Source organism: Elgaria multicarinata, chromosome 10 (genome assembly GCF_023053635.1).
Source record: "Elgaria multicarinata webbii isolate HBS135686 ecotype San Diego chromosome 10, rElgMul1.1.pri, whole genome shotgun sequence".
Lineage (NCBI taxonomy): Eukaryota > Metazoa > Chordata > Lepidosauria > Squamata > Anguidae > Elgaria > Elgaria multicarinata.
In genome coordinates this window covers 2,289,277-2,314,241 of record NC_086180.1, presented here as the reverse complement: position 1 = coordinate 2,314,241, position 24,965 = coordinate 2,289,277, and the positions used below count along the sequence as shown (strand labels likewise).

The window sequence follows — 24,965 nt, the reverse complement described above, 5'->3', positions numbered from 1 at the left end:
TAGACATGTTTCCTACTATGAATTGGTAACAATAGAATTTGGGGGAGGTGTTGGATGTTCCAGCCCTCTCCACTTTTGCTTTTGGTGCCACCCGCCACTGGACTGTGGCTTCCAAGAGCTGCTGCAAAATAGTACCAGGCCCTCAGGCCAAATAAGGTGCCCCATGTCCATTCTCCATTGCCTCTGTGTATGTGCTTGAGCACTTTCTCCAACCAAGAGCATCCATTGATGGCATTCTGTGGAAATCTCGTACGCTGGCAAAATAGTTTATAGTGTTTGTTTGTTTTTTCTCTCTTCCCCCCCCCCTCCCCCCAGATAAGGATTTGGAAGCTGTGGTGAAATGTTTGGGGCCACATTTTGTTGAGCAGTTCAATAAACAGAAATCGTTGCATGCACACAGTCGAGAGACGTCGGGTGTAAAGAGAACCCCGCCTGAGCCAGGGAAGACGCTTGGAAGTGTGAAGAAATCCCCAAGTAATCCTACCGTTCCTCCAAAGCCCTCCAAGCCGCCTCATCATGGCCCATCCGATAATACAGCTAAGCCGCCTGAGACTGCTGGTGGGTCAAGCAAAGGAGGGATAGTATCGGAAGGGAAGACTAAGAAAATTGCCGAGCCCTATCACAGGGTCAGTAATGTTTTTGTGCTAAGATTTTTGACTTAACAAGATGGCTAGGCCTGGACACCCAGTGTCAGGATGGTGGTGGAGGGTTTTTGACCCCCATCACTTGGTTGTCCACAGGTGCAATGTTTTGCTTTTCCCGATAGTGGGTGGGAACTGTTAACTTATATGGGATCAAGCAGAGAGCGCAAATCTTCTAAGGTTACGGGTTGAACTTCTTCCCTGCCCCTAATGAATTCCAGCCATCAACAGTCAAGACTCCTGTTATTGGCATAGCCCTGCCCTTTCATCTGCATTACTGCCTTCTGTGTGCCACACTGGAGCCCTATTCAGGTATTCAGAATGTATGTAGGTCAGACATAGGAGGAGGAGGATTTCCATGTGGAGGGCAATTTTCTGAAAAGAAGAGCCTCCGTTATGGATATGGTTTGGATCCTCTTCATAAAGTTGTCCTCCATGAGAGTAAAGGGTGACAGAAACACATGGGGGGGGGGCAGTGCCAGCTCGGATGTTAAGTCTACCTACAAACTGGACACCCGAATCGGGCTTAGATTGTGATGGCATCTTGGGAGTTGGTTCTATTTATATAGATGATCTTTGTAGTCATTTCAGTGGGTTTTCAAGGGATAGGATGAACGTAGAGATTGTATTCCATTGTTGCCTTACTATAAGATCCTCATGTTATCTAAGAACATAAGAAGAGCCCTGATGCTAGATCAGACCAAGGGTCCATCTAGTCCAATACTCTGTTCCCCAGCGGCCAGTCAGCTGTTGATGGAGGAACCCACAAGCAGGACATAGATGCACCACCACCCTACTGCCCATGTTCCCCAGTAACTGGTGCATATAGGCTTACTTGCCTATATACTGAGTTCTTTCTGAATGTGCCCCCCCATTGATTGCATATGAGAGAGTGAGAATACACATAACAGTAAATAGATCACAGTCTACTTTAAAATGTTGTTTAACTCGCAGCTTTTGACAAAGAACACCTGGAGTTCTGGCACGGTTCTTCGAGTATCTGATTTACCAAGTGATAGCTTTTCAGATGATATTAAAAAAATTATTCAGCCCTTTGGAAAAATTTGTGACATCTTAATGGTTCCTTCTAAAAATGAGGTAAGCAGCATCTCAAATCCTCAATAAAGCATTTCTGTGAAATATCCACATTTGCTGCAATTCACCATAGTGTGGATAACCTTTGAGCGGCTAGCATGTAGAATCCAGCTTGCATGCGGAGGAGGCAAATGTAAGGTCAGCTGTATGTACCCTCAGTTCTTTTCAGCTTGGCCCCTAGAACGCTACATCCCTATTTTATTTATTTGCTACATTTATATCCTGACCGTTTCTCCATGGTGCCCAAGATGGCGTACATGGTCCTCCTCCACTTCATTTTATCCTCTCAGCCCTTTATGGTACGTTAGGCTAAGAGTCATTGACTTGTCCAAAATCACCAAAAGCATCATGGCTGAGGGAGGACTTGAACCCAGTCCCTGCATCTCACCACAGTAGCTCTCTCGCAAGGCATACTTGGTGCCTTGTCTTACATAACATTTTGCAGAGCTTGGTGTAAAGAGGTTTTTTTTTTTGCTGTTTTAGTCTCCCCCCTCCCCCGCCACCGCTCTTCCTTCCAAAATAGAAAAGGATAAAAGATTTTCCATTGTTGGGTTCCCCATTCCCTTCTTGGAGAGGCTCCTTCCAGGGAAAGCAATTTCAAGAGAAGGTGCTATGGGAACTGGTTTTCCTGTAAGTCCAGAAAACTTGAATCCGCTTCGCTCAGTCATTTTCTATTGATCTTAGGAAGCTCTTAAAAATATCTAGAGGTAATATTACTCTGGGGGATTGATGGAGCTTGCTGTGTCTTACCCAGCACCCGTCAGATGCGTTGCTGCGTTCCCAAAGTGCTCCACGCCCTTCCAAACACCGGGCTCATTGAGCTAGGCTATGCTGTGGCAGCTGCAAGCTGTGGCAGCACAAATGAATAGCGGTGCCAGATGTCACAGGACCGAGGCTCGCGTTGATCACTGTGATGGGATTCACCTGCAAGAGAGCGGGGATGAAGAGGCTGATAGAAGGAAAAGCAGGCTGATACTTGATAAAAAAGCAGAGGGGAGAAGGTAAATAGGAAGGAGGGGAAGAGAGAGACCCAGGCCACAATGGGGAGGGAGAGAGAGAGAGGCAAGAATGGCTTTTTACCTGGGAAATGCCAACCTCTGCTCCTCAGGAACCACGTAACATTGTGGGGAGAAGATACCTATCCCTCTTCCTACATTGCCCCTTTAGAGCGAGCTATAGCAAGGCTCCAAGGGACCGAACTGGAGGAGGCTGAGGGAGACGGCATTTTCTTAAGGAAAGGTGTCCGGGAGAAATACCAGGGAAGGTGTTAGTGGCCGTGGGCACTGTTTCACCTGGTGCATTTGGCAGAGATAAACTGGGGGGGGGGGCATTATTCACCTGCCCGACGTCCATCTTCGCTGTTGGTGAAGGTGGAGAGAATTCTCCTAACGGGTGAGCTATTCCCCAATTGTATTATGTCCTGATTGGAGACTGCCAGTGTTGCAACTTACTTATTAAACTCTTGAGTTAAAGCCTGTTTCTAGCAGCTGGGTTCTAATGGAGTCAATGGACCAAGGAGGGTTTGATGTGCCTTTGGCACAAGACCCACTTGCAGTGACGAAAAATGTTTTTCATTTTTATTAATTTATTTATTGCTATTCTATACTGCCCACTAGCCAAAGCTCTTTACTGTCGTAAGTCTACAATTTTGAAGACTTTGTTTACTACTAGCCTGGTTACTGGCTTTTTGCCTATTAATAGCAGGAATATTGGGCAGATGCAACAGTATTACAAAACCAATTTAAATGCAAGGAAGTGTATCTGTTACCTTCCCAAGAACATTGTACACTCAGCTGCCATTTCGCAGTTCTCTGGCACCCCGTTTCTCAAAGAAGGTATGTTAGTCATAGAGCGAAATGTTGAGTTTTGTTGTCTTTTTTTTAAAAAAAGTTATCTTTTCATTAGGCCTTTGTCCAAATGAATTATAAGGAGGCAGTAACCGCAGCTGCCAGATATGGTGAAACAATTCCAGTTTTGCTTAACGGCAGGCGTGTCAAAATAAGTGTAGCAGGAAAGCCCAAAGCACCTTCCAAGCAGGTAAGCAGAGACATATTGGGACAATTGAAGATTGGTTTTTATTTATTTATTTATTTATTTATTTATTACACTTATATACCGCCCCCATAGCCAGAGCTCTCTGGGCGGTTTACAGAAATTCTAAAATTGAGATAAAAACAAGTATACAAATTTTTAAATTTAAAAACACAGAGCATACACACATAGAGCATTAAAAACCGTTTAAAAACTAAACATGTGGGTGATTAAGATGTGCTGCCATATGCCTGGGCAAAGAGGAAAGTCTTAACGTGGCGCCGGAAAGATAGCAGCGTTGGTGGCAGGCGAGCCTCGTCAGGGAGATTGTTCCATAGTCCTTTTAAGTTGTCAAAATCCCATATCATCTGTTTGACTACATTTTTTTCCCAGGAGGGTGCATCTTATTTATTTATTTATTTATTACATTTATATACCGCCCCATAGCCGAAGCTCTCTGGGCAGTTTACAAAAGTTAAAAACAATGAACATTAAAAACAACAATACAAAAATTTAAAAGCATAAAAACAGCAATACCCATTTCTTCACACTACTTTAGTTAAAATAGTAATATACTGCTCGTTATTCTACTTGATATCAGGGTGGTTTACAACAGCAGATAAACAATGCAACCAAACATATTGCAACCAAAATACTGAAGTGTATACTAATAGCATCCAGGAAAATTTTAAATGCCTGAGTGAATAAAAATGTTTTTGCCTAGTACCTAAATGATGGCTAGGTGCCCAGCAGGCCAAAAACATTGTCTCCTTCATTGATGCCCATCACATCTCTAATCAGCCAAACAGAAGTTTCCCAATACCACCCTCTGAAGCTGGTCCTGAAGGTAGGAGCAGAATGGCAGATCACCATGCCCTAAAATCACAAAGCCAGTCTGGAAGGATAGAATGGTATTAAAAACCTGTTGAAGAAACTTAAGTGTGGGCACCACACTTCAAGAAGGATGCAGACAAGCTGGAGTGTGTTCAGAGGAGGGCAACCAGGATGATCAGGGGTCAAAACAAAGCCCTATGAAGAGAGACTAAAAGAACTGGGCATGTTTAGACTGGAGAAGAGAAGATTGAGGGGGGACATGAAAGCACTCTTCAAAAAGTTGAAAGGTTGTCACACAGAGGAGGGCCAGGTTCTCTTCTCGATCCTCCCAGAGTGCAGGACATGGAATAATGGGCTCAAGTTACAGGAAGCCAGATTCCGGCTGGACATCAGGAAAAACTTCCTGACAGTTAGAGCAGTACGACAATGGAATCAGTTACCTAGGGAGGTTGTGGCCTCTCCCACCCTAGAGGCCTTCAAGAGGCAGCTGGACAACCATCTGTCAGGAATGCTTTAGGGTGGATTCCTGCATTGAGCAGGGGGTTGGACTCGATGGCCTTTTAGGCCCCTTCCAACTCTGCATTTCTATGATTTCTATGAAATCTAACTACAACTTGCTCAAACTTATTCCTGACGCGCCATGTGCCACTGCAGCAAGGTGGAAGCGGAGAGCTGCACTTGAGGTGATTGGGAGCTGCCAGCGGCCTTGCAGGGAAGAACACTAGCCCAGGCCATCCGTGGTCACTTATTGTTCCTTTGTTTGAATTAACGAAGGGTGTTTGGCCTGGCAGAAAGGAAGGAAAGGAACCTCTCGTGCAAGCACTGAGTCATTACTGACTCTTGGAGGGACACCAGCTTTCGCTGACGTTTTTCTTGGCAGGCCTTATAGCGGGGTGGTTTGCCGTTGCCTTCCCCGGCCGTTATTACCTTTCCCCCAGCTAACTGGGTACTCATTTTACCAACCTCGGGAGGATGGAAGGCTGAGTCGACCCGAGCCGGCTGCCTGAGAACCAGCTTCCGCTGGGATTGAACTCAGGCCGTGGGGAGAGTTTCAGCTGCAGAAACTGCTGCTTTACCGCTCTGCGCCACATGAGCAACAGATGATAAAATATTTTAAAACATGGGCAGAAGGTAGATTAAAATTTGTTGATACTACATCTTTGGGTGGTTTGAAGTAGAAAGGTAAGGATTCCTGTCTGACTCCCCCCCCCCCCCCCGCCCGCCCCCCATTTCCAGACACACTCAGAAGGTTAAGTTTTGTCTGATCAGACTACCTTTTATCCCTTTGCTCATGTCACATAAGTGTCTTTATATTTTCTTCATGTTGTTCCCTTTATTTCTGAAGTTTGGACGTGAATGTAGATCAGCCTTCTCTCTAGGTGTTATCGAATTCACCTGCTGTCAGCCTCAGCCAGCATAGTCAATGTTTAGGAATGCTGGGAGTTGTAGTCCAAAACATCTGGAGGGCACCAGGTTGGAGAAAGCTGATCATTGTATAGCCAAGTGGTCCCATCCATGCACAAGAGCGGAGATATCAGCAACCTTGGGGAACCCCAAGTTTTGCAGAAGTAAAAAACAACAACAACAACTTGGGGGACCCCAAAACAGCCATTGAGGAGTGAGTGGGGGGGACGGGACACAGGCAACCATAGAATCATAGAATGGCAGAGTGGGAAGCAACACAGCTATGAGAAATCCAAGGCCGGTATGTCATTTCCTGCTTAATCCTTGGGTGTTTGGGTAGCATTTTTTAGAGGGGGGTGGCTAGATCATCTTTACATACATATGAGAAGCAAATGTATTGTTTTGTGGAGAATCATAAGGACTTCCTTTAAATTTTAGACCAAAGGAGATGGAAAGAAGGCTGCACCAAAAGTTAAGAAGTCTCCTCAGAGAACAAAGTAAGTTTGATACTACCAAGTTTGGTCTGTCAGGTGCTTCAAATCAGCGTTTTGGCTTCTTGTTCTGCTTCCAGCAGTTAAGTCTTAATTTCTTCTTTTTAGGAAAGAGCAAACGAAACCTGCTGCAAACCCGGACAAAGCAGCTGCACCAGTTACCTCTGCCTGTGAGTTCTAGTTGCTTTTTCTCTCTCGTGATATTCTCCTTGCTTTCTGCTGCACTCATGTATGTTTCTCCTGAATGTGCCCCCCAAAATAGAGGAGGAATCTGTCTGGCTGTCTCTTGATATAGCCATCTTTAAGCAAAGGCAACGATGATTTGGTGTATTTGGATTTATACCAAATATGGTAACAGCAAGGAGGTAGAGACAGTGTTTCTCAGGGTGGCACGTTTAGCAAAATAGTGCTTTGCACAATTATATTGGAATTTCTGAAGCCTATTAATTTTAAATAAATCTATCACAGGCAAAATAAGTTAAACTGAAATCCTTATCCCTAACTGTGTTTCATTAACACTGGATCCACAGATCTCACACATAAGGCTATCGATGGCTTCTAGTCCTGATGCCTCTATGCCACCTCCAGTATCAGTATCCGATGCAGTAAGCCCGTGTATACTAGTTGCTGGGGGACACGGGCAGCAGGAGAGTGCTGTTGCGCTCAGGGCCTGCTTGTGGGTTTTGCATTGGCAGCTGGTTGGCTGGTGTGTGACCAGAATGCTGGACTTGGTGGACTCTCAGTTTGATCCAGCAGGGCTCTTCTTAAACTTATTGTAACTGTTTAAAAACGTTTATACTTTGTCTTTTCTCCTAAGTGTTCAAAGTGGGTGACAACAAATATAATAATAAATAGTAACAATTATACCAAAAAGCAACTATTTAAAGCCCCCTTTTAATTTGCAGCAGGAACACTAAACAGTAAAACACCAAAACGGCCTCAGAAAATAACGCAACAACCTGCCAGATGCCTTCCTAAAAAAGGAAGTTCCTTACCAGCTTCTGGAAGCTCATAATGATGAAGGTGGGACAGACCTCCTTCAGAAGGGAGTTCCAGGGTCTAGGTGTAGCCATCCCGTCCCAACTAAGCTTATATTTGGGACATACAAGAGGGCCGTTGAAGATGATCCCAGGAGGTGGGCAGGCTTGGGCAAGAGCAGAGGGTGTTTGGGATAAGCTGGTCCTAAACGTACGGTAGGCAACGTGGAGACAGTGGGCCTCTTGCCAGTGTGGTCCACTGTGGGTGCCCTGCTCCCCCAGTTCTCCCCCCCCCCCCACACGATAAATGCAAGCACCCACTATACAGGGTACACAAGGAGCATCTTCCCCTTACAGTAGAATTGGGGTCCTGTAAACCTACCAATTACCTATTTGGTGGGCTGGCAGGAGCCTGATTCTTTTGGGGAAATGGCCATGTGGGGATGGCTCTCCTCATGTGCTTCTTTCCCAACAGAATACTCCCCCCCCCCACACACACACCCATTGAACAGGTGCTTGCCGGGCTAGTGGGGGTCTGATTCTGCCGGGAAATGGGCTCATGAGCAGAGTCAGCCCCCGGCACGTATGTATTTATTTGTTTATTTATTTATTTATTGCATTTTTATACCGCCCAATAGCCGGAAGCTCTCTAGGCGGTTCACAAAAATTAAAACCATAATAAAACAACCAACAGGTTAAAAGCACAAATACAAAATACAGTATAAAAAGCACAACCAGGATAAAACCACGCAGCAAAATTGATATAAGATTAAAATACAGAGTTAGAACAATAAAATTTTAATTTAAGTTAAAATGAAGTGTTGAAATACTGAGAGAATAAAAAGGTCTTCAGCTGGCGACGAAAGGAGTCCAGGGTAGGCGCCAAGCGGACCTCTCTGGGGAGCTCATTCCACAGCCGAGGTGCCACAGCAGAGAAGGCCCTCCTCCTAGTAGCCACCTGCCTCACTTCCTTTGTCAGGGGCTCATGGAGAAGGGCCCCTGTAGATGATCTTAAGGGCAGCAGAATCATCAGTACCCATTTCGCAGAATACAAAACACCCATCAGAGAAGGCAAACTCTCCTCTCTCTCTTTCTCTCTGTGCCAGCCAACTTGCACACCCTGTATTTCATCACCTCCCTATGGCCATGTCTCCTCGTGTGCACCCCCATCCCTACCCATGGTCTCACCCACTCCAATTTCCACCTTTCCCGCATTAGTCCATCCCTGTTGTGTAAGATGGACGAATGCGCTGTGTAGCAGGAGTGAGGTTTCCTAGAGTATGTGCCAGGACTTCAGTTGAGAGTGTGTGCCAGATGAAACTTCCTAAAATGGTTTTAGTCAGGCGAAATCCTTCAATGTTTTGTTCTGCTCTCTCTTAATGGCATTGTATCAAACAAGCTTCTTTAACAATATAAACAAATACTTTGTCTGACCACAGCAAAAACTAATGTCAAGGATCCTGGAAAAACTCAAAATAGTGGGAAGACAAAGGCATGTGTAAAAGAGAAAAAGGTTGTAGAGAAAAAGGTTGCTGATACGAAGAAGTCTAGAGCTGATACAAAGAAGTCCGGAGCTGATACAAAGAAGTCTGGAGCAACAAAGACAGCTGTAAAACCAAAGAAGCCTGCAGATTCCAGGAAGTCTGAGGAAGCCAAGAAAGCTTCCAAGAGCAAGAAGACCACAGAACCCAAGAAAACTGTAGAATCCGAGGCAAAAGAAACAAGCAAGCCTACAGCCGTGCCAGGTATCTCTAGTGCACATATGGACAACCTGTAGCCCGCAGGCCGCATAGCACCTTCTGCAGTGCAGCCCCCCTCCCACCAAGCCTTCTGTACCTGTCCCCACCTGCAAAGAGCATCCCTGCTGCTGGAGGGGAGGGGGAAGCGCTGGCTTTGGAACTCCATGCTAGGCCTGCACTCTGTGGTGTGGTCATGCTTATGCAGAAATGCTGGCCTTCTGACTGGCCACATTTCTCCTCATCTCTAGTGGCACTGAGTGGCAGAAGGCCACATTCCCGGCAGCAGCAGGAGGCTGTGGCGACACTCACTGGTGGCAACAGGTGCAGCAGCGAGTGATAGAGGGGCCTTGAGAGGCTGCACCTTCAGCAGCAGCAGTGCTCTCTGGCAAGAACAGGAGGTTGTGGATTGGAGAATTGGAAGTGGGAGTGGAAGCTCCTGTAGAAGGCTGGCTGGCTGGCGGGGAATCAGTGACTGAATTTGCACAACACAATAACCTACACTCAAGGATTGAGTATAGGTTGAGTGTGGCTTGTTGAACTGGGTTATTGTGTTGTCTGAGCTCTACCACAATAATAAACCATGGTTTATTAACCACGAACAATCCTCAGTTCACAACCCAACAATAAACCATGGGTGAGTTCGTACAACACGGCAACCCGCCCTGCGAAATAAGCGATGCAGTTTGGGGTGTTGTCAGAACAACCCATGGTGAGCCTGACAGACTATGAGGTTTACCAAGGATTGTTTCCCCCTCCCTCCTTCCCCCTCAGGCCTCTACCCGGCTCCAGCACGTGTCCCGGGGGACTTCATGCCAGAACCCATCTTGTCTGCTGCTAGGTCTCCCCATTCTGATTTCAACCCTTGTCATGTGTGGAGCTTCTTTTTTTTTTAATGTGCCCTTACATTTGTGTAAAACAGAGCTGAATATACATAAATATCTTTGTGTGTGTTTTTAAAAAAATGGCATTGATTTTTTTGTAATTGCAGAAGTGTGGGATTTGCCCTTGCCTCCTGTTCCATCCCAACCCTTGCTGAATCTCACCCAAGTGTTTTTAAGGGTGATCTAGGGTCCATCCCATTTTGGAGCTCCTATTTCCAATAAAAGGGGAACTCCAAAAGTGAGGTGGACCCTAGATCATCCTTACAACCTCCTGGGGAAGCCTTGGGGAAGGGTGGAATGGAAGCCCGACTCCCACAAAGATAAATCCTACACTTTAAAACTTAAGGATATCTTCGCTCAGGGGTTGATCTGGTCCCATCCCCCGCAAACCTGTTCAACAAGGGTATATGCAGCTCTATCTTGTCAATTTCATCGTATGTTTCTAGGTACAATTTTCTCCCTTTGACAGCTGAAACATACAAGGCAATAGATAAGTCAAGACCATGTATAGTTTGACAGCTGCATTTGCATACTTCCTACAAGTGCAAAAAAAACCCTGTCCATTTTTTTTTTTTTAATTACAGACATTTGCGCACAATTTTGGGGCTGAAAAATAATGATAGTAAAATTTCAGCCTCATTTTGCGCAAAATCAGGGCATATTTTTTTTTCTTTTGGAAGGGTTGCTGAACAAGTGACAGCCCCTCCAAAGTGGAACTTGGGCACTGGTAAATGGCCTGTCACTGTGGGACAGGTGAAAACATTCGGCAACAGCAATGTGGCTGACTCATGATATGCCTACATCCCACTATAGGTTGGCAGTGCTGGGTTCAGATGACATGACAACCCATCATGGGTACAATAACCCCTAAAACAAGCCCTGGGTTGTTAGGATGGCTTGTTGCTCAAGCAGAAGCCACCCTGTGGGAATTGGTCTAGGTTCGCACAACACAAACCACTCTGGTTTGTCACTCATTATGGGTTGCCATGTTGTGTGAATCCAGTCCATAGGTTCCTGAATAATTCTTATTCAGTGACAGTAACTTCAGTTTTCCTCTTTTAATATTACAGATACGACAGAGGATGTAAAGAGCACAGAAGCAAGTGAATCAGTCACCAAGGTAAATCCCCTCCATATTGTCCTTCAAAATAATTCGGTTTGCCCCTGGACCCCCACTTCACATTCCTGAGTGAGAGAGACCTCACTGGTTTCCATTTTTGTCAGAGGGCTCAAGAAGGTGCTCAGTTGGTTGCAGTAGGTTAGAAAAAGGATGTGTTCCTCTCCTGCTTATCATCTCCATACCCAGCACAAATAAGAGAAGACTCTGACTAGGTTTGTACTATCACTGAAGCCCACCCTTTTGAATATTCACGCCATGGTGCGCAGTGTATTATGTGGTGTGAAGCTGGCGAGGGTGGCTTATGCAGCAGTTAAAGAATCCTTGCATAACCCTAAAACAGCCCCTTGGTTATGCGAGGGTTGAACCGGATTCAGCCACAGTGACCACCCGCTGTGCCTTGAATGTTCAGAAAGGTGGCTAGCAATCACCACAACCCACTGTGTTTAAAATGCATGGGCTCTGCAAGCCAGCCCTGCCTCTGCCATGCCCAAAGGAAAGACAGGGATTTCTCTCATTTGTGCTAATGTTTGGGGAACAGTATGTGAATGTGAAACCCTGCACGGAAGATTCTGACATGTCCTTTTTGCTTTTCCAGGAGGCAGAAGAGATGTGTGTGGTGGTTATCTCTAGCTTGCCTGAGGCAGGGCTAACTCTGGATGAGATTTCTAACTTGACCAAGCCCTTTGGAAAAGTGAAAGATGTCTTAATTGTGTCTTCACACAAGAAGGTATGAGCAATTCTCATAGGGCATTCAAATGGAAAAGTGGGGATGTTTCTTGGTGCGTTGGTTAATTAGTGTTACTTAACGTTTTTGGAAAACCACTGATGATTCTGCACACTGCTGCAACTGCTGATGGAAATTCCTTCTTTTTCAAAAGGCCTACGTAGAGATAAGTCGCAAATCTGCAGATTCCATGGTGAAATTTTATACCTGCTTTCCGATGTGGGTGGAAAAGAACCAGCTGTGCATTACGTTGGTCCCTGAATTCAAGGATCTAACGAACGAGGTTGGTAAACAGGACTATTAAGAATAACTCAGAACTTCTGTCTGTTTGGAGCCACTTTCCTTTCCTTCGTCATCTGTGGGGTTCTAGCTGTACTTCACTTTTTTATTCTTCAGACAAATGTTCTGCATGATCTGGTTTTAGGTAAGCATACCTGGCTTGATTTCAAGACTGCAGACAGTAATGCCAGATAGGAGGATCTGAGATTCTATCCTTGGAGCCTAAATAATAATAATAATAATAGTAATAATAATAATAGTAATAATAGTAATAGTAATAATAATAATTCTTACCTGCTTCTCCATCCTGATCGAGGCAGGGAACAACAGTAAGTATAAAATACATAAAATACTGATTAAAAACATAGTATACATTGTTAAAACTTCCTGAAAAACATCCTAAAAGCATCATAAAATTCCACTGGATAGGCCTGCTTAAAGAGATCAGTCTTTATAGCTTTCTCTCCGTTTATCCAGTGAATATTTATTGAATTACTATCTTGGGGAAATTCTCCCTGGAGTTGGAAGACCATAATGTCGGCAGTGATGGTAAAAAGCAGTCCAAATGAATGTGTGTTCATTCCACAGAAGAAGCTGTGTTTTCTGTAGCCTGCAAAACATGTGGTGTGGCATCTTTAAAACTAGCACATTTGTTGTTTGTTTTTTTTAAAAAAAAAAAGCTTTCATGGGACAGAGCCTCCTTCATCAGATGCATAAAGTGATGATTTCACTGCAAAGAGACATAGATAGACGTGGGCACAGAGAAGAAGGGGTGGGAGGGAGAAACATATTCCAAAAATAAAGCCAGGACTGAAAAGTTGAAGAGATTACTGTGCAGCGCACAAATGAAAACTAGATGAACCGAAATGGGCGTGATTTACCTATAACTTAGAGATTGTGAGCCTGTGGGGCAGGAACCGTCTTAAGAAATACTTTTGTAAGCCGCCTTGAGAGCCTTTTTGGCTAAAGGGCGGGATAAAAGTACTATAATTAATAAATAAATAAATAAAATAAAATAAATCTGTTGACATATCATCTAGTTCACTAAGTAAATGTTCTTGGTTCTTTCTTCTTTAGGAGGCTATATTTACTGCCATGATTAAAGATGCCAATCCAAAGGTAAGAAACAGACATTGGATTATTAATTAGTTCTTGTTACCAAGTTAAGCTTTCCATATGGGGGGCAGGGGAATACATTTTAGGATTTTCAGTGCTTTGCAAAGCATGGACATTTCTGAGTAGTCTCAGTGAAATATCTGCTACTTGTTTTGCTTTGTCAGGACTTGATTTTGTGCATTGGACATGCAACAAAGAAATGGTATGGGAAAGCTTAGTTTGGGACTGAGTTACTGTCTCAGCATAGCAATGCTGGAGAGTCCTCTGTCTTGATCATACTATAAATATAAAGTACTGATGATAACCAATAATGGTCCTGACCTTTAGAAGAGAGCTGGATGGGAGCAAATCAGCCTCAGAAAGGCCCACACAAAGAGCAGGAATGAGCAGCTGAAACATGACTCCAGGGTCCGCAAGACAGACAGGGCAGTTGGCTCAAGCCAGTTAACCAATGTCATGTCTAACCCTAATGCCCCTGTGTCGGGAGAAGGTGTTTCAGGTAATCAATCAGAATCAGATTCAGAACTAGAAGACGCAGTGTCAGACACCAGCCAGCCAGTGCCATTGGAGGAGGAAGCTCTCACGGGAGAGGCCTCAGCTGGCGGTCACCCCCCTCCAGAGCTTATCTCTTCAAGGCCAAATCCTACAAGCGCAGTGGAAGGGGAGGGAGCTTCCGGGGGTGAGCATTCCGACGTGCTAACGGATGCTAGGGTCCGCCGGAAGCTAAAACGCTCAGCGCGGACAGAGGCCGTGAGAAAGTCTGAGAGATTACGCCAGAAACTACCACCGCACCAGCCGCTTTGAAGTTATGGACATTTGAGACGCTATTTCTTTTCTTTTTGAATGGACAGTTGTCTTGCTTAGCTTGCATAGTTTTGCCTAGGGGGTCGTTTCACAGCGGTGGCCTCTACACAGGTTAAAGAGATGTTTGTTGCGTGAAATAAGGCTTTGTAGATCACTTAGCAAGTTTCCTCATTTCTCCTCCCACTGAAAGCACGAGCAACTGAGAGACACGACAACCAAGCCATATGCTGCAGAGAAAGCAGAACATGTCCAGGGTCCCTTGCCAAGCTGACGTAGTTTTTTAGAAAAGAAGCCATCCTGACTTCAGATACAGGGATTGGTCAGACCCCGAGCAAAACCCGTCTGGTGGGAAGTCGCCGCTTAGCATGTTTGCGTTTCCTTTTCTTAGGTGAATACAGACGCTCTTCATGCACAGTTTGTTCACCTGGGCAACTTGCCAGATGGGGGGTACTCAGAACTCGAAATACTTTGTGTTGGGCTTCGATTTGGACGAGTGGATCACTACATGGTGATCACAAATAAGAACAAGGTGAGTGTTGTTATGTTTACTGTTGGCTGTTATTCCCGCCTTCTGTAAGCACATAGTTTGCCAGGCTGTTTTGTTTTGTTTTTGGTTGGTTGGTGGGGACGGGAAGGTTTGCAAGCGCTCAGTAGCACAGGAAGGTGTCCCGCCATCCCCATCTTTAAGGAACAGCCGCAAACTCCTAGAAACTTGGGCACTGGGGGGAGGAGGCTCCATCTGATGTGTACCAATGTAGTGGCTAAACAAATTCTATACTTCCATGTTAATTTAATGCATATTTGAACTTCCAAGGCAATTCTTCAGCTGGATAGTGCCGAGTCAGCTACATCCATGTGCCGCTTCCTGAAAAGGTATCCTTACAGTTTGGGAGAGTCAGAGTTGACATTCTCACGATCGCCAAAGATCGAACCTTTGACAGTAAGTGGATAAACACAGTTATTTGGTTAAATGCTTTGTACGTTTCAGCCTGTGCGCAGCTGTGACAGGCTTTGAAGAATTAGCCTGGTTTTCCTTTCCGTCTTCATTGTTTTTATGACCAGTTTTGTAGGCTGATTGAGAAGTGGCTCTCTAGAAGTTTACTTGAAAGTTGGAATTAGGCCTGAGGCAAGTGTAACTTAGAGTTTATAGACAAGGATGTGGTAATTGTATGATTAAAAAGTGCAATGTTGTGATGCAACATTTGCCCTGTTCTCCATTCCTTCTTCTCCCGCTCATTCTTTTTTTCTGTTATTTTGCACAAAAGTATTTGGGTTCAGAAAATGGATCCAATATAGAGCCTCAGATTGCCGTACTCTTTGTGTGTGTGTGTGTTTGGGCGGGTGTTTTTGTACGCTGTTTCTTGTGAGTTACTTTGAATGTTCAGAACTGGCCTTCTTTTTTAAACAGGCTGAAGTCACAAGAAAGGAGGTCAAAAAAGAAGAGCTAAGCAAGGAGAGGTATGGTGTTTTTTAAAAATTAATATCTGAAGAGTGTGTGTGTGTGTGTGTGTGTGTGTGCGCGCGCATGCGTGTGTGTATTAAACCCATGAATGAACAAAGTAGACTGATTCTCCACCTCTCCTCTCCATGGTAAGACCTGATTTCTTTAGAGGAGTTACGAAATACATGCAACAACTGATTCGCTCTGTATTCCCCTCATTCCTCTACTCTGTTTTGAGGTTGTCACACAGTAATAGCAACTAAAGGCAACAAATGTGTTTTGAATGTGTGGATGCCGTTTAGTTCCTTTAATATCAGTGGGACCTTTTCCACTGGCCTTAGTGGGATGTGAACTGAATCATACACTGGAAGGCTTCTGAGTTTCTGCAGTTCAGATGAGCTTACAGGAATGACATCTCAGTGACCAGGTCAGTGACCGGTCAGCAGCCAGGATGATCAGGGGTCTGGAAACAAAGCCCTGTGAAGAGAGACTGAAAGAACTGGCCATGTTTAGCCTGGAGAAGAGAAGATTGAGGAGAGACATGATAGTACTCTTCAAATACTTAAAAGGTTGTCACACAGAGGAGGGCCAGGATCTCTTCTCGATCATCCCAGAGCGCAGGACACGGAATAACGGGCTCAAGTTAAAGGAAGCCAGATTCCAGCTGGACATCAGGAAAAACTTCCTGACTGTTAGAGCAGTACGACAATGGAATCAGTTACCTAGGGAGGTTGTGGGCTCTCCCACACTAGAGGCCTTCAAGAGGCAGCTGGACCACCATCTGTCAGGGATGCTTTAGGGTGGATTCCTGCATTGAGCAGGGGGTTGGACTCGATGGCCTTGTAGGCCCCTTCCAACTCTGCTATTCTATGATTCTATGATTCTATGTCATTGTTTGTGTCCAGCAGATTATTTTTGAGATCAGGTGCTTTCAAAACTCCCTCAGTTTCTTTCCAAGTATCAGATTGGTGACTTGTTAAAACCTTTTATTGTACACATCCGTTTCCCAAGCAGTTCACACTTGACTCTGAAACTAGTTGTACATGAGACTATCAAGCTATTTGGGTATAGTAGAACAGATGCCAGAAAAAAGCAATAAGGACTTTAAAGTATGTCAAGGAACATGCTGAATGTGCAGTGCATCCTGACACGTGTTAAGTAACTATGGATAAGTTAACACATTATTTACATGGCTGTAGTGGAATTCATTTTATTTCAATGGAGAATAGTTTAATGTGGGAGCAAGGTTTATTTTCTATATGTGGAAAAAGGATATTTTTGTTCTCTAAATGATTTCTGCCTCTCGAGTCTCATCCCTAGATTCGCCTTAAAAGAAAGATGTTTGCGTAGCTGTAAAGCCTACAGATGTAGGTAAAATAAATATACTCTGCTTACACTTGTAAATTACACCTGTGGGTTCTTTTTTACTTCATAATGCTGTAGATTTTAAGCAGGTTGTCTGTATCCTATTTCACAACCAATAAAATGGCATTTTTTCCAGAGTGCTGTTCTACACACATTCAGCCCGCTTAGCGATTGATGGTATGCAACTGCAACGGAAGTCTAACACACATTTCTGATATTATATATATATACACACTTTGCATATGCAGAACACCAGTCTATTCAGCAACGGTAACCAATCATCTCTTTGCTTGAGTGTAAAAGTTTTGTCCTGACCTATTGCATCAGGAGGAAGCATTTGCCTGATCACCCCCAGGGTTAAGTTGGGGAGGTTGTGTTATAAGGTGGCTTTTCAGAGTTTCTATATGGGTCCACCTGATACATATTTCTCGCAAGAGCTGCTCTCTCTATCATTAAAACACCACCATGGTTGGTAGACGTACAAAGTTGTTATTTTCAGAACTTGTTCCTCACTAAATAATTTGAGCTGATGCTGGAATAGTTTTTATGTTCAGATATAAAGTGTGATCCTTACATTGTAGCATAAGCACAGATATGATGAGAAGAACATATTTTAAGTCACAGAGTATAAAATTAAGGTAGATTTTTCTTTTGAGTTATTCCCCTTGCCTTACTGTATTGGGGAACAAAAGGGAACGATATTTCTGGTTTTATGGTTGATCAAATATTAAGGAAATCTTGAAATGCTTTTCAGCACTTGGTTATTAGTCAGTGTGAACAAATGTGACATATTTGATCACTTTCCCTGCTGGATGAGGTGACGGAGCCTGTTTGTCCGAATGCCCTTGGTCACCTCCTTCCATGCCTTGGTGGCCATGTTTCCACAAGCTGTTTCCTTTCCAGAGCCAGGTTAAGATGACTGAAGACTGACTGAGCTTCGAGTGGAGAACGGCTGGGTGTGTCACTTTTGCCTCCCATAGGGCGTGGCCTTACGTCGCTGCTCTTTACGGCCTGGCCTGCCGTGAGGCTCCTCAGTAGGCTGAAGAGGACGCAAGATTGCAACAGCTGCCTTTGTAGTGCAGAAATGAAGCGATTCCTTTTAAGGGCGGCTTTATGGTGCTTCCTTAAGCCGAGAGGACTTTTTAAAAATTCTTGCATCTTGTTTGCAGAATGATTTTTCACAACACTTTATCATTGATGATGCATAATTCCATCACTTCTGCACAGAGTTCTATTATTGGGTATGAATTCTAGCTTTGTCTACTGTCTGTGGGTTTCTGAAGAACCCAAGCCACCAAGAGCCATTTCTTGTCTGAGAGATTGTCCTGGGACTCTTAAATTCCCAAATAAATCATTTAAGTCCAATTCCATTTAAATAATTGATACATCGTGTGGACAGCTGTTCTTGTTCTTGGTAGATTGCTTTTTCGTGGTTGAGGAAATTGAATAATCTTTCATTAGCTTCCACACTTCACAAGTAAGTCTGAATTTGGGGATTTGCCTCTTAAATTCACCAGGAAAAGGGCACATGCACCATGCCTCTTTGTGCTTTATAGTCTCTGATGAAAGCCTAAAGAGAAGGGATTCATATTTTAAGCTGATTTTGAAGATTTTCAAAGTTTAGAAACCTGTTCTTTGCATGGCTGTTAACACAGTTTAACTTTGAAGTGCAGTTCCAAATTCATGGAGCAGCCTCTTCAAACCATGCAGGATTCTTTTTGCGGGCAGGGGGGCTCCTTAGAATTCTGTAATATCACCAACGCCTTGAAGTTGAACATGACATCATCAACCACAGCAATACTTGCCAAAAGATGGAGTGAATTTATTTTTGTTCAGTTCTTTCTTGGACCTTATCAACTGTGTGCCATCACTGTGCATGGTTTGCTCTACTTACTCCACTAATTTCATTTCCTGTAATTGTGTTCTCTTTTGCTGGCCATAGAATTCAGACCTTATTGTATTTGGCTGTTTAAAGTCTTCTTCTCAATTAAGAGAATATCATTCTTGCATTTATTGTACTGCTTTGCAGTTCTGTGTGAAATTTTGTTCTGGAACGGGTCCTGATTTGTCAGGAAACTATCCATTCTCATAGTTCAAGCGGTGATTATGGTGGCTACTCTTGTTGCCACTGTCAAAATGGGGTATACAGTTTATACCCAGTACGTGCCTCCCGTCCACTTCCCTTGTAGTCTGCAATACATTTCACACAATTTGTATTCTGTTAATTTTGAGTTTCTATGGTGGTGAGCTCTACCCAACCAAAGAACAATGACAACTCTCACCTAATATATAGAACACCAGATTTGTTGTATGGTCATCTTTCTACTGTAGTGATATGTGACAACTCAGCATCCTTTCCAAGGTCATTGAAGCAAGATTACAATTCCATCGTTGAAATCTCCCACCACCATCTATAGATTATTACACCAGAGGAAAATGGGGCGATGTTGTTTCATGCGCTGCTTATAGGCTTCCAGGAGGCACCTGGCTGGCCATTGTTGAGAACCAGATGGACAAGTAGATCCTTGGTCAGATCTAGCAGAGCTACTTTCATGTTCTTAAAAAGCATGTACTTCTTTGTAAATGGAAATACTCTGTGAAATGCTATTCTGTTTATTGTCGTCTTAAACTAAATTACTTTTGGGAGCTGTTAGAAACCCAAATAAATTCATATCGCTTTCTTGACTGAAGACTCTGTGAATGCGTGCGTGTGCGCGGATATTTCCACTCCCTTTGGTCTTCTCCCGACTCATTTCATTTCTATAGGTAACAGCCTTTTTAAGTGTCCGTATTTCTGAAGTGGAACCGAAGGAAGGTGAATAAAATACTAGAAAATTTCCTGCCCTAACTTTAAATTAGTTTTATCCAGAACCAGAGCCATGCGTTCTCTATTTGTACCTGTGTTCTGTCTGTCTTCAGACCTAAACATAACCCTAACAGCTTCATTTTCCACAGGGCACCCATGTATATAGTGAATAGTACCGCCAGAGAAACATTTCAAATGACGTAAAATGCCTACTGCACTGAAGTGACTTAGAGAGAACAGTAAAATAGCATTTGACTCAATATTCAGGACAGTTTACATGATAGGTTAGCTTTCCCAGTGCTAAGCTCTAATGCTTCGGGGAATCCCAACCGTTGGCTTCAAGAATTATTGATAACTGTGGAATTCTCTACATAGCTTGATTTCTTCTGTTTTTTTAAATATATTTAGCCCTGACTTGAAAACAATTTCCGAAGGATCAGGAGTGGTGCAGCCGTCTGCCGTTCCTTCAGCAAAGCCCATTGAGGCCAAGGAAGAACCCAGTTCTAATTTAAAGCCTAAGGTTCCAGAAGTAGAGACTGAACACATGGACACTGAGGAAACGGTATGTGAAGTGGTTTCAACACCACTGAAAACGGAAGTGACAGAAGAGGACCCTGGAGTTGGAACAGTAACCACCCCTACTATACCGGTTGATTCGGAATCTTCTGAAATAAAGTCTGAAGAAGTCCTTGCTTTGCCATCTGAACTGAAGATGGAAGAAAAAGTCACAGAGAACTCTAATGCTGAAATACTGGGAAACGTGTCCACGTGCACAGAAGCAAACGCAAGTGAAGAATTAGCCTCCCCTGCTGATGAATCCTCAGAAGTATTGCACAGCATGGCCAAAATGGAAAGTGTCAATGCAGACTCTAGCATGACGGTGAAAGGAGAAGATTTGTCTGCTGTTGTTCCTGAGACCGGTGCACTGAACTCCACAGAAGGTCTAGTGGAAAAGCTGTCAGGAGGTGACCTGCTATCAAATAACAAGCCGATAACTCCAGAAGCAGACAGTACAGAAGCAGACGGTACAGAAGCAGACAGTACAGAAGCAGACAGTACAGAAGTGTCAGAAAACATAGCAGAAATACCTGCCGCTAAGGGTGGAGTGGTGATAGATATGGAATCTGAGATCCCCATTCCCACAACAGAAGCAACTATGGAGTTGGAATCTGAGGCCACAGCAGTGGAGACTAAGGAAGCCACAGAGAAGAAACCTGAGTTACAAATGGCCATGGCTCCAGCAACTGTAGAGGAGCAACCTGAAGGGCAGGTATCAAATGATGGAGCAGTCAAGGAGGAGAAACCTGAAAATAATGCAAGCGAAGAGAGTCCTGAACAAATTCTACCCAAGGCACAGCCAAGTAAAGGACAAGGACAAGCTGAAACTGATGAATCCTCTAAAACTAGTATACTTACGGCAGAATCAGCACCCAGTGTGGAGGCTTCTTCGGTTAGTAAAACTATCCTAAAGGCTCTGTTGTCTGTTCCAAATATATCAAGAACAAGAGCACGAAGAAAAGAGGAGCAGAAGACGGCCACAAAGCCCATAACCAGGAGCCGAGCGGGTGCCGAGAACAAACCTGTGTCGAAAGAAATGAGTCAGCAAAGGCCGACAAGCAGGACAAATGTGCCAGATAGCAGCAAACCTAAGCAGAATATAAGTTCTGTTGTTGTTGTGTTAGGCACTGGAAAGAGCTCATCACAGCAAGACCAGGACTCCCAAGTGGAAACTAAGGGTAGCCCAAAGCCGACCCGAGAGCGAGAGAATAGATCATCCAGCACGAAGCGAGACAACGGCAGTAATAAGGTGAGGAGGGCAAAAGCGCGGCTCATTAAACGTTGACACTTCTTCCAGACACCGAGGTGCTGTGATAGCTTGTGTCCCGGTCCATTTCCCCTTCCTGTAAGCTGTGCCGTTACGTGGGGCCGGCAAGCAGCTTGGCCCCATACAGTTCCTTTAAGTACCTGAGTTACACAATTTGAAAAGGTTTTGCCCAGATGAATGTGAAGGTCGGTAACTTCTTCTGAGTAAATCTGAGGGTAAGAGTATCAGCGCTTCGCGGTGCAGTTCTGAATGGGCAAGTGTTGTTCATTCTTTCTCTTGCTGTCTCCTCTGTTGTGAGGTGATGCTTCTCCTATGTTGAATCCTGACTACTTGCACATATTGGCTGCTGGAAAGAGAGGTGTTATCCACAATGTAGTTGATGCGCTCAGTACCTGGACCTTAACAATTATTGGCATGATCTCAACTTGCTTAGTGTGTAACGAATTTCATCTCTTTTTGAAGGGGAGTCATGTATTCTTATGCTTGTTTTGATTTTTTTCACCCACTTTTAAAAACTTTCTCCCCCCCCAGGTATCTACTGGAAGGAATACAAGAAGTTCTAAAAACATCACAAAACCAAAAGAGGTAAGGAACAAAATCAGGACAGTGTTGCAATTATAAGCATATCAAGGAGCAACTAAAGTACAGTTCTCCTTAATAAGTTCTTGAAAGGTTACTTTTTTCATATCAACTTCCTGTTGAGGGAAAAGTCAGGTATAGCACGTATAATACCCCAACCAGAGAAGCCTAATTCAATTCCTGGAACGTAGAATCTGGATTTTCTTAATGGAGGGGAACAAGGTGAAAGCTGGTTCTCTCCCCCCAGCCTTCTGTTTTGAGTTTGCATGATACAGTTCAAAGGCACTTTATCATAGAATCATAGAATAGTAGAGTTGGAAGGGGCCTACAAGGCCATTGAGTCCAACCCCCTGCTCAATGCAGGAATCCACCCTAAAGCATCCCTGACAGGTGGTTGCCCAGCTGCCTCTTGAAGGCCTCTAGTGTGGGAGAGCCCACCACCTCCCTAGGTAAGCTTCCCATTTCCCCTGCAGCTCTCTTGGCTTTCACAGTACTTACTTTGATTACTGTCATCCTGCTTCTGACAAACTTCTGTTTTCACTAAAAGCCTTTGTCTTTATTGTTTTGTAGGAAGAGGAGCTTTCCCCATTTAACTTGGATGAGTTTGTTACAATGGATGAAGTTACAGATGAAGTGGACTCTCCCTCACAGCCCAGAAGGAACCCTGCGAGAGGCAAAAGGAAGGATCTTGACAAGAAAGCCCCTCACGAACCCAGCTCTAAGAGAAAGAAGGGCAAGACCTCTGCTGCCCATGTTGCTGAGAGCGAGCTCTCTTTCGTCACACTGGATGAGATTGGAGAAGATGAGGGTGCCATGGCCCTGGCAGAATTTGCCAACTTTGAAGCTATGCCAGACCCCTTGGCATTTGTCACTGTAGATGAAGTGAATGAGGAGGAGGAGGAGGAACTGATTGATGAAGTGATCAAAGATCCTCAGTTACTTGTCACTTTGGATGAGATATCTGAGCCAGAAGACCCTGCTGTTCATGCCGAGCCAGAGGACCCGGCTGCTAAAGATGCCTTCACTTCTGGGGATAACGAGCCCGATCTTAAAGCAGAGCCATTAGTGACTGTAGATGAAATTGGAGAAGTGGAAGAGCTTCCTCTCAACGAGCCTTTGCATTTCAAGGATGAGGAGACCTTAAAACCTAGCGAAGATGAAAAGCACGTTGTTGAGGACCCTGGAGATTTTCTTTCTTCTCAGATGCCAGACGATCCTAGCGCTCTAGTTACTGTGGATGAGATCCACGAGGACAGTGATGATCAGCCATTAGTGACTTTGGATGAGGTGACAGAAGATGATGAAGACTTCCTGGAAGAATTTAATCGCCTCAAAGAAGATCTTAACTTTGTTACTGTAGATGAGGTTGGCAGTGAGGATGAGGAAGAGGGAGAAGATGAAACTTCTACTGGCAGAAATGTGGAAGAGTTGGATGCCAAAACAGAAGGTGATGAAGAGTCTATAATGCCATCTGCTGACCTGGAAGAAATTGGAATTCCAGATGGTACACCACTAGAAGAGGGAGTGGAAGCTTGGGATGATCTACTGGAAGGAAATGGAATAATTAACACTGAGATGGAGGATCCTGAAGAGAAGAACAGCTCTGCTGCAGAAATAAATAGGCAGGAAATGACCCTAGTGGATAAAGAAAAGGATGAAGCAGGAGAAGGTTTAGAGAAAACAATCAAGACAGTTGAAGAAGATTTAGAGAAAACAAGCAAAGCAATTGAAGGAGGAGGAGATTTAGAGAAAGCAAGCAAAGCAATTGAAGATTTAGAGAAAACAAGCAAAGCAATTGAAGATTTAGAGAAAACGAGCAAAGCAATTGAAGATTTAGAGAAAACGAGCAAAGCAATTGAAGATTTAGAGAAAACGAGCAAAGCAATCAAAGAAGATTTAGAGAAAACAAGCAAAGCAACTGAAGGAGGAGGAGATTTAGAGAAAGCAAGCAAAGCAATTGAAGATTTAGAGAAAGCAAGCAAAACAATTGAAGATTTAGAGAAAACGAGCAAAGCAATTGAAGATTTAGAGAAAACAAGCAAAGCAATTGAAGGAGGAGGAGATTTAGAGAAAACAAGCAAAGCAATTGAAGATTTAGAGAAAACAAGCAAAGCAATTGAAGGAGGAGGAGATCTAGAGAAAACAAGCAAAGAAATCAAAGAAGATTTAGAGAAAACAAGCAAAGCAATTGAAGGAGGAGAAGATTTAGAGAAAACAAGCAAAGCAATTGAAGATTTAGAGAAAACAAGCAAAGCAATTGAAGAAGATGTAGAGAAAACAAGCAAAGCAATTGAAGAAGATGTAGAGAAAACAAGCAAGACAATTGAAGAAGATGTAGAGAAAACAAGCAAAGCAATTGAAGAAGATGTAGAGAAAACAAGCAAAGCAATTGATGTAGAGAAAACAAGCAAAGCAGTTGAAGAAGATGTAGAGAAAACAAGCAAAGCAATCAAAGAAGATGTAGAGAAAACAAGCAAGACAACTGAAGGAGGAGATTTAGAGAAAACAAGCAAAGCAATTGAAGAAGATTTAGAGAAAACAAGCAAGACAACTGAAGGAGGAGGAGATTTAGAGAAAGCAAGCAAGACAACTGAAGCAGAAACAGGTTGTGAGCATCCATTGACAGGTAGAAACTGAATTAGTCAACACTCAAACTCAAACTAAATGTACACACGCAGACCATGTTCAGACAACACGCGAAGCCATGATTAGGCCACTAACCCTTTTGCAGCAAATGGTTAGTGAGCATGTTTAAACTGTAGTTCTGCAGCCACCATGGTTAGGAATGGTTCACATGGCACGCTAAGTCATGG

At 43.9% G+C, this 24,965-nt stretch overlaps 1 protein-coding gene across 1 annotated transcript in view; it reads left to right on the top strand.

The window, feature by feature from the left end:
- The window catches only part of ZNF638 (zinc finger protein 638), a 60,114-nt gene that overhangs the window by 19,326 nt on the left and 15,823 nt on the right, over window positions 1-24,965 (top strand). Inside the window, exons 5-21 of the mRNA XM_063135862.1 lie at window positions 316-626; window positions 1,596-1,739; window positions 3,642-3,773; window positions 6,444-6,502; window positions 6,605-6,666; window positions 8,913-9,218; window positions 11,164-11,213; window positions 11,809-11,940; window positions 12,092-12,220; window positions 13,294-13,335; window positions 14,525-14,665; window positions 14,951-15,076; window positions 15,545-15,594; window positions 20,157-20,773; window positions 20,819-21,555; window positions 22,105-22,158; window positions 22,723-24,778. Coding sequence (XP_062991932.1) covers window positions 316-626; window positions 1,596-1,739; window positions 3,642-3,773; window positions 6,444-6,502; window positions 6,605-6,666; window positions 8,913-9,218; window positions 11,164-11,213; window positions 11,809-11,940; window positions 12,092-12,220; window positions 13,294-13,335; window positions 14,525-14,665; window positions 14,951-15,076; window positions 15,545-15,594; window positions 20,157-20,773; window positions 20,819-21,555; window positions 22,105-22,158; window positions 22,723-24,778 — 5,148 coding nt within the window. The remainder of the gene's footprint in view (window positions 1-315; window positions 627-1,595; window positions 1,740-3,641; window positions 3,774-6,443; window positions 6,503-6,604; window positions 6,667-8,912; window positions 9,219-11,163; window positions 11,214-11,808; window positions 11,941-12,091; window positions 12,221-13,293; window positions 13,336-14,524; window positions 14,666-14,950; window positions 15,077-15,544; window positions 15,595-20,156; window positions 20,774-20,818; window positions 21,556-22,104; window positions 22,159-22,722; window positions 24,779-24,965) is intronic.